Here is a 10,059-nt window from a genome sequence, read left to right on the forward strand (position 1 = left end):
TTACTCAAAATATTGGCCACAGAGAACTTCTTTCATTGAGAGGACACGATTTATTACTCTGTGGGAGTTAGCAATATGATTCAATGTCACAGTGAGAGATTGAGTCTCTTCACACGGACATGAAGAATGGAGTAAGATGCTGACCAATTTAAGCAGAGAGTGGATATACTAGAAGTTGTCATAGCAGGTAAGGACTCCCCGAAGTATTTCATCGAGCTGATAGGACTCGAAGGCGTTTAGCCATATGCACCCCTACGAGTTCTCAGGCAGCTTGGGTTTATTTATGATGTACCTCTCTAGACGAGGACAAAACTGTATGAAGTCGAGTACAATGGCAAGATTCTAATACCAAGGATAAGGAAACATCAGGAGGAGTGGAGTGATCTAATTATAATGCCAATGGGTCAGAATTTGCGGTGTCCAGAATACTATGTCTGGATCAATGAAGAGGATGAGGTAGTCCAACCAAGCATAGAAGGAATAACCTGGATGGAAAATGTAGTGGTAGTATGACAAATCTATCATGATATTCTGCATAACTTCCTTGTGACTACCTCCATGCATAGTCAAGTGGTCCCAAGATCAATTGATCATACACTGCCACCTCCCGAGGATAATGACCAGGTAGTCGAGTGTATACAAATTGAGGTTGAGACAGAACTAAAAGAAGATTAGGAAGAGGAGCCCGAGGTCCATAATGATGAATAAGAATTCAAAAAAGACTCAGATAGGAGCTGGAAGAGGAAGAAGACATGGGAAATGATTTTGGGGATGGCTGTTAGAAGCTAGTTGTTTTCACCCCTTTTCCCACCTTGTATATTTTATCTCGGACCCTTCCATTTCCCTATGGGCAAGTCTGTTGAGCCCATGTAATCTTATGAATGTTGAAAACAGTGTTGTAACGTTTGCTCCTGCCTGTTAAAATCCAAATATTATCAATGAAAACCAAAGTTTGCTTTGGATTTGAATGTGTCAAATCTAATTGTTTTTCAAACATTTGCGACCTAGGCCTACCTCCGACAAAGAGAGGTCGCTCGTACATTAGGAGACACGTTTTTCTAAATACGTAAACTAACTGCTCTGTGTGCTCATATTTGTGCAAACAATGAAACTAACCTGTTCTTTTTCTTCTCTTTTCTTTCCGTTTCTTCAATTACTTTATTATTTTTTCCCAACGAAGAGGTTGGTTTGTGTTGACCTAAAAACTGGCGGAACCACCATACAACATGAGATCAAAAGGGAAGATGTATGTGATAATAACCCGGCCAAACACACTCTAGTAATAGTGGATAGCCGGGGGTGATCGGGAGAAATAGATGATACTCATAATGACGAACATGTTTCTAGGATGGCCCAAGAGATGGAATCGTTTAAGGAGGTACAACACATTCACGAATTGGTGCTTCTGGCTGTGACGACGCTCCCACAACCACCATGTTTTCCTTCACTAGATTCGATCCCCAATCACTTTCCTCTAACTACCCGCCAAGGAAATAATACCCCAGCGTCGGTCGCTATAACCTAGATTATACCCCCAGTAACCCCTACAAACCCACCAAATCCTCCCATAAACACCCCTTATATAACAAATTATGTTCAAACACCTCTAAATACATTGGTTTCTACCAATACGGTTCATACCCTTCCTCGTGATGGTGTCACCTTCACTATTAATAAAAATTAGCACATATTTTCGGCACATACCATTACGCACGAGCGATATGTTCCACCAGTATATGCCATTTTCGAACCCACCTTCACAGCACCCGTCACGGTCAGGCTGCCTTATGAAATTGATCAATATGTCGAAATGGAGAAGGAAGCTAAGTATAAGGTGGAAGAGTCGGTATCTTAACAGTTGCGTGCATTAAGGAAACAAATGACGAACCTTCATATCGCTCGAGGGAGCGAAAGTCTAGATTATGAGGATCTATGTATACACCCTGATGTGGACATACCGGTAGGGTACAAGCCTTAGAAATTTGACATCTTTGACGGGACAGGTGATCTGCATGCACACTTGAGAGCCAAATGCGATAAGATAGTTGGAGTAGGAAGAAATGAAAAGCTAAGGATGAAGCTATTTATAAGAAGATTGACAGGGGAGGGACTTACTTGGTACACTCTCCAAGATCCCAAAAACATGAAGGAGTGGCAGGATATGGAAGAAGATTTCATGAATCATTTTCGGTTCAACACAGAAAATAACCCTGATAGGTTTGCCCTGCTAAACTTCCAGAAGAATCCGTCAGAATCAATTCAACAATATGCACGTTGATAGAGGATGGAGGACGCAATGGCATAACTCCTGTTAGATGATAATGATCTGACTAAATACTTCATCAGGGATCAAAAAGGAATCTACTTTGAAAAAATGATGGGTATGATGGGATAGAAGTTACCGGAACCGGTTAAGATGGGAGACTTTATAGAAGAAGTCATCAAGTCTGGAAAAATACAATCTATGGACCCATTCTAAGAAGCAAGCAAAGCAATTCAATTCCATTTGATATGCAACGGAAAGAAGAATAAAGGTGAGGTATCAGCAATCGTTCCCTACTACCAATCTAATCCACACCATGGAAACAACTATTACTCTCCAAACACCCATCCTTCACACCCACCTACTTATGCTCCAGTATATAACACAAAACCATACTAAAATCCCCAACCTCAATATTACCTACCTTGCGCCCTTACAAATCCAAATTCACCACGACCATACGCTCCAATTTAGACCATCCTCGTCAAAATTTAACCACCTATGCACCCCGACCTTGTCAAAACTTTGAACAAAGAGGTCCCAGAAACTAAACCCCCACTGCTGAACCTTTGGCTCAACTATTCGAAAAACTAAGGAGAGCTAGCTTGATACATCCGATAGACGGGACAATTCTTGAGCATCCTTCAAAATACTTTGATGCAACCAAACGATGCATCCACCACTAAGAAGTATAGGGGCATGATACCAAGGACTAATTTATACTAAAAATGAAATTGAGTTGATGATCAAAAGTGGAGCCATTAAGTGCACCCCAGCTACATCCAATGTTAATAGTAACCCACTGCCAAACCACCGGAACAAAGGAGCTAATATGATCATCCTAGATGAAGAGTATAACTTCAAAGGAACCATAGTCATAATAGGAAATACTGAGGCTACAAGGGTTCCACCCCGAACAACTCTGATAATTACCGTAAGGTTAGAACCTCCAGTGATGGTTAAGACATACAAACAACAGTAGGAGCAATCAGGGATGAGGAGGATCAAGAATACAAGATAGTCTCATGGACATACCAACATAAAGGGAAAGGAAAGATGATAGATTCTGCGGCGGCACATGGAATGACCAGGTCAGGAAGGTGTTACACTCTGAAAGAGGTAAACCGAGGGAATACAGGAAGGTAACAAATTTATAAGAGGAATATACCAGATACTAAAGCTGCAGAATTTTGGAAGAAGATGTCAACTAAAGAATATTCTGTGGAGGAACAATTGAAGAAAACCCCTACGCATATATCGATCATGGATCTACTAATTGGTACTGACAGTCACAAAGACTCCCTGATTAAATTTTTAAGTGGAGTAAGCGTGCCAAAAATCACTACCAGTGGGGCACTAGATTTGGAAGATGGTCAAGGTAAACATGATTACTTTCCAAAGAGATGAACTTCCAATAGAAGGCGTGGCTCACAATAGAGCTTTACACATCACCGTCAAGTGCGGAGATAAAGTGGTGTCCCGAGTACTTGTTGATGGAGGATATGCAATCAATATCTACCTGCTCTCTACTCTATGAGAGTTGGGTATTCATATAATAGAAGTAAAAGAAAGCCATGTGAGGGTATGAGCTTTCGACGGGTGGCTGAAGGACGTCATTTGGGGAAATCTATTTAGCTCTGCAAATTGGACCAGTTGAGTTTCCCATACTTTTCCAAGTAATAGACATTCCATCCTCATTCAACTTGTTGCTGGGAAGACCTTGGATACATATGGCAGGGGCAGTCTCGTCTACGCTTCATCAGTGCATGAAGTTCGAGTGGGGTTGTCAAGATATTGTAGTCCACGGTTAATGGAGCCAGCCAGCTTATCTGGAACATGCAGTTCCATACATAGAAGGATTAGATGGGGACGTTTTTCATGTGGTAGAGATCATACAGGCCATGGAAATAGAGGAGACTAAGCAGAATCTGGCTATGCAGTCACCATACATATAAAAGATGGTTGTGAGAGAAATGATGAAGTACATGTACCGACTAGGGACTAGGCTAGGAGCCCAATCAGACAGGATAACAGAGCCGATTTAGCCAATGGGGCAGAAAGGTAGAGCTGGCATAGGGTATCAACCTTCAACTGAAAGGACTTATACCAGTGACTTCGGGAAGAATGCTTTTGTGCCAGAGCGTGTTCCGAGTTTGGGTCAAAGCTCAACACCATAGGATGACATCATTGATGGAATGGGAACACTGTTCATGGACATGATCGAGGAATGCTATGACAAAGTTGATATCAAGACACAGAGCATTTGGAATGCCGAACTAGGAGAGGAATTGCAGAATAGGACCGCTAGCCCGTTTTTGGTTCGCCGGGGGTCTTAGTAGTGTGGAATTGTAAAATATTTTAAAAAAAACACAATCAATTAATGCTTCAACCATTCCCATACTCTTTTGTCAATTGTCTCCTTGAATGTTTAGACGCTCCTCTTTAATGAAATAAAAATAATTGTTTTCTTAAAAACCTATTGTAAGCTTATTTATCGCTTTATTTATACTTAGTATTCTTTTCAGTAATCAACTGATAAAAACCCGTGTTCCGTGATTATGACATGTAACGAAACCCTCGATCAAAGTGATCCAAATTAAGAGGAATACAATAAAAGCATGATGCCAAATAATCTCCCACAAGAGATCGAACAAATGGAAAGCCAAAAAAGCCTAATCTTGAAGAGACAGAAGTAGTCAACACGGGAAGCCAAAAAGACGGGAAAGAAGCTCGAGTTAGCATCCATTTAGACGTAGAGTGGCAAGAAGAATTTGGTCGAGCTCCCCTGACAATACATTAATGTATTCGCATGGTCGTATGACGAAATGCCCGAATTTAGCACCGACATCGTATCGCATTGATTGCCTCCCGATCCTACCGGACCACCAGTCAAACAAAAACCTAGAAAGTTCAAGACAGATTTGAGTTTGAGGATAAAGGAAGAAGTGACCAAGCAGATAGAGACAAACATGGTAAGAGTCACCAACTATCCAACATGGTTGGCAAATATTGTACCAGTGCCAAATAAACATGGGAAGATCAAGATATGTGTAGATTATCGAGATCTTAACAAAGACAATGCGAATGATGATTTCTGTTTATCTAACATTCATATCCTCATCGATAATTGTTTGAAGCACGAGCTGCCGTCATTCGTGGATTGTTTCGTCGAGTACCATCAGATCTGGATGCATGGAGAAGATGAGGAAAAGATGGCGTTCACTACGCCTTAGGGATTTTATTGCTATAGAGTAACATTGTTCAGCATCAGAAACATCGGCGCTACTTATATGAGGTCCATGACGACCCTCTTTCATAACATGACCTATAAAGAAATTGAGACATATGTGGATGATGTTATCATCAAATCTCGAAAGAGTGCAGAACATTTGGATGACCTAAAGAAGTTTTTTGAATGTTTGTGGAGGTACAGTCCTAAGTTGAATCCCACAAAATGTACATTTGGAGTGCCTACTAGGAAACTGTTGGGTTTTGTCGTAAGTAGGAAAGGGATAGAATCGGATCCTTCAAAGATCAAAGCCATTCGCCACCTAAGAGTAACAAGGATGTGATGAGTTTCCTTGGTAGATTAACCTACATCAGCATATTCATAGACCAGTCTACAGTCATTTGCAAGCCCCTTTTTAAGATGCTGAAAAAGGATGCCGCTACGAAATGGACAAAAAAATGTCAGAAAGCTTTCAACAAGGTCAAGGAGTATTTGTCTGACCCACTAGTATTAGCTAATCACGAGCTCCAAAAGCCACTAATATTATATTTATCAGTTTTTGATAATGTATTCGGATGTGTGTTGGGACAACACCATGAGACCGGGAGGAAAAAGCAAGTTATCTACTAATTAAGTAAGAAGTTTACACCCTATGAAGCCAAATACACTCTAATAGAGCACACCTACTGTGCTTTGACTTGGATAGCGTAGAAGTTGATGCACTACATATCGCCATACACTAATATCCCATCTCGACCCGCTCAAATACATCTTTCTAAAGTCAATGCCTACAGGAAAACGCGCAAAATGGCAAGTTCTTCATAGGGAATTTAACATTATGTACATGATGCAGAAGGCCATCAAAGGAAAGCTTTAGAGGACCACCTCACAGTAAATCTAGTGGACAAGAATTATAAGCCGCTCACTACATACTTGTCAGACGAAGAAGTGTTGTTCACTAGAGGAGATATTGCTAAGTCATACTCAGGATGGAGAATATTCTTCGACGAAAAAGCAAATTTCAAAAGAGTGGGAATTGGAGCAGTTTTAATTTCAGAATCAAGACAACATTATCCGGCATCAGCAAAGATAATGTTCCCCTGCACCAATAATATGGCCGATTTTGAAGCATGCATCCTTGGTATTAGGATGTCAGTCGACATGAACATCAAAGAGTTTCTGCTCACAGGAGATTCTGATATGTTGATACATCAAGATCAAGGAGAATGGACTACCAAGAACGTCAAGATCCTTCCATATCTACATTGCTTAAAGGAGTTGTGCAAGAAGTTCACAAAGATCAAGTTCAAACATATTCCCAGGATCCAAAACGAGTTTGCCGACGCTGTCGCAACATTGTCGTCCTTGATCCAACATCCAAATAAGAACTACATCGATCTTATTGAGATAGAGGTTTGGGATCAGCATGCATTCTGTTTCCATTTAGATGAGGAGCCAGGCGGTAATTCGTGGTACTAAGACATCAATAGGTTTCTTGAAACAATAGATTACCTAGAGAATTCCACCAATGGTTAGAAACGAGCACTCAGAAGGCTAACAAATCACTTATTCCTTAATGGGGAAGTCCTATATAGGAGGAACCCATACTTGGATCTGTTAAGCTATGTAGATGGTGCTGAAGCAACCAGGTTGCTAGAAGAAATACATACAGGTACATGCGGACCTCACATGAATGGCTTCACTTTATCCAAGAAAATTTTAAGAGCTAGATACTTTTGGATGACCATGGAAAGCGATAACATCCGTTGTGTGCGGAAGTGTCACCAGTGCCAGATCCACGAGGATTTCATTTGTGTTCTTTCTAATGAGTAGAATATAACGGGCTCACCTTGGTCGTTTGCTGCTTGGGCCATGGACGTAATCAGAGCTATAGAGCCTGATGCATCAAATGGGCACCATCTCATCTTAGTAGCTATTGATTACTTCACCAAATGGTTCAAAGCTTTTACATACAAAGTCGTCACCAAAAGAGTAGTGGCAGATTTTGTCCGTATCAATATAGTCTGTGGGTTTGGGATACCTGAGTCAATCATCACTAACAATACACCCAATCTCAACAGTGATGTCATGAGGGAAATTTTTGAGAACTTCACAATCGTCCACCATAACTCTACAACCTACAAACCGCAATGGAGCAGTTGAAGAAGCCAACAAAAATATCAATAGGAGTCTATGGAAAATAGTGAAAAATAATAGGTAATGGCACAAGAAATTATCCTTCACCTTACTAAGTTATCGGACCACCATTAGGACATCCAACGGGGAAACGTAATACATGTTGGTATATGGCACCGAAGTTGTAATACCTGCAGAGGTCGATATACCATCTTCGAGAGTCATTCAAGAAGCTAAGTTAGACGACGTAGAATGGATACGGGTCAGGTAGGAGCAACTCATGCTCATTGACAAAAAAAGAATAGACGTAGTGTGCCATGGTCAGGTGTATAAAAATAAGATGGCAAGTGCATTCAACAAATAGGTGAAACTTCAGCAATTTACACCAGGGCAATTAGTTTTCAAGAAGATATTTCCTCATCAAGAAGAAGTCAAGGGAAAAATTTTGTCGAACTAGTAGGGTCCTTACGTGGTCCATTGAGTATTGTTGGGAGGAGCTCTGATCTTGGCAGAGATGGACGGAAGAGTCAGCACGAAGCCTATCAACTCAAATGCAATCAACATATAGTACATTTGAAGACAATTCAGTTAGGTTTTGGTTGTAATAGAACTACGCCCGACCTGACTTCCCGTGGTGGGATACGTAGGCAACCCACGTAGGGTACGGTCTCTCTCCTTCTCTTCTTAGTAATATAAAATCCAAATATCATTTTGTATGTATTTGAACTACGCCATGACTTGATTTACTTTAACAGAAATACTTAAGCAATCATCATCAGATTCCATTTGGATATGTAGGTAGTCTGAGTTAGACTCGGCCATTTCATTTCTTTAATATCATCATTTCACATCTATTGTAATTGAACTACGTTTTGACCAGATTCTATTTGGATACTTAGGCAGACTAAGTCAGGCTCGGTCATCATAATTTCTATATCATTACCCACGAACTAAATTCGGGCCCGATTCCATTTCGGATGCGTAGGCAACCTGAAAAGGTTCGGTCATAACCCTAGGAAAGCCTATATGATGCATTAATTTAGATCAGGACACAATCGTGACAGGGGGAAACTACGTCATTAGAGACATATCTAGGAATCGACATCAACAAGACAAAATCTTCCATAAACAATGTTCACGTTTGAGGGAATTTCTACACATGTCATAATCCGTAACGATGGCATTTGCCATAAAATAAATGGTTTTCAAAATATTTGCCCAAAGAAAATTATCATTCCACCTACAGAACATCATGGCACAACCTCACTAGACCTAGGGTAAATCCAAGACTACGATCAACACAAACCAACACCCCCCTCTCCCCCCCCCTAAAGAATTTTTCTTTGAACGCAGGACTGATATGATATAAGGAAATGCTAGAACATGCTGGGACAATGGCGGAACCGCTACTCCTTGATAACTATCATCTCTCTTTCATTATTTAATTTTTTCCTCATATAGCTGAATCGAGATACGATCGAGGCATATTTTAAATAGCAAACCGTGTGCTCAAGCAAGTAGAGCATGTTATATATAGCGAGCAGTTATCCCCGCCAACTATAGCCATGTATATAGCAAACCGTCAACTCAATCAATCGGAGTGCCATGTACAAATCGAGTCACCGACTTTGTCAATAAAAGCCCTGTATAGAGAAAATTGCTTGCTTCTCCAATGGGAGTGTTCCGCACCACCACTCCTCCACATCGGAGATTACAAGTATATTGTCGCTGACCTCGTCACCAATGTTCTCCCGATCGATGGCCGCAATTTAGTTTTGCAGTTAAGAGTATCTCTTGCACATGCTCCTTACTTATTTATTTTGAATGTTTTGACGTTTTGCACATGCAGATTAAAGGCATGATTATATTTTTCCAAGTCAAAAGATCTCATCGTGTAAAAATACTTTACATTTCGATGCAACTACTCCCATCAAACGGAGATACATTCTACATTTCAAGTCAACTACTCTCATCACGTGGACATACATTCTACATTTCGAGTCAACAACTCACATCATGTGTATATACATTCTACATTACAAGTCAACTACTCCCATTGCATGGAGATTCTCCCAGCATTAGGAGAATTAATGCTCATATAGCTGCGGAATGGTACACAACCGGCTAACAATCGAGTCAAACTCAAGTATCATGTCATGTCGATACCAAATAACGGCTAACCGGGAGACAAACATCATCATTCCTACATAATTTACATCACATCTTAACGTATTTGCATTACAAATAAGGGTATGTATATAGTTTGTTTTTGGAGGAGCAAACATCGCGACGTGGAACTTATTCTAAGCAGCAAAACAAGCTACAACACTATAACGGACAACAAACACATAAGCAAGTCAAGGATTCGAACCCAAACTCAAATTTGACCAAGGGAACTCTAACTCTTCAAATCTTTCAAATCAAGCCGCAA

At 40.5% G+C, this 10,059-nt stretch overlaps 1 protein-coding gene across 1 annotated transcript; it reads left to right on the forward strand.

Annotated features, from left to right (window-relative positions):
• The first annotated feature begins 5,938 nt into the window (after positions 1-5,938).
• LOC138879390 (uncharacterized) lies at positions 5,939-6,971 on the forward strand. The gene is made up of 2 exons (XM_070159002.1): positions 5,939-5,972; positions 6,346-6,971. Exons 1-2 carry the CDS (start codon positions 5,939-5,941, stop codon positions 6,969-6,971), a joined length of 660 nt encoding a protein of 219 aa, XP_070015103.1.
• The last annotated feature ends 3,088 nt before the right edge of the window (positions 6,972-10,059 follow it).

The sequence above is a fragment of the Nicotiana sylvestris genome, chromosome 10, assembly GCF_000393655.2.
Source record: "Nicotiana sylvestris chromosome 10, ASM39365v2, whole genome shotgun sequence".
NCBI classification, from domain to species: domain Eukaryota; kingdom Viridiplantae; phylum Streptophyta; class Magnoliopsida; order Solanales; family Solanaceae; genus Nicotiana; species Nicotiana sylvestris.

Excerpts from the sequence above, each read along its gene's own strand:
- LOC138879390 (XM_070159002.1), top strand. The coding sequence starts at position 5,939 with ATGGACAAAAAAATGTCAGAAAGCTTTCAACAAG. Across the intron at positions 5,973-6,345 it reads GTCAGAAAGCTTTCAACAAG|AAGGCCATCAAAGGAAAGCT; the intron begins GTCAAGGAGTAT and ends TACATGATGCAG.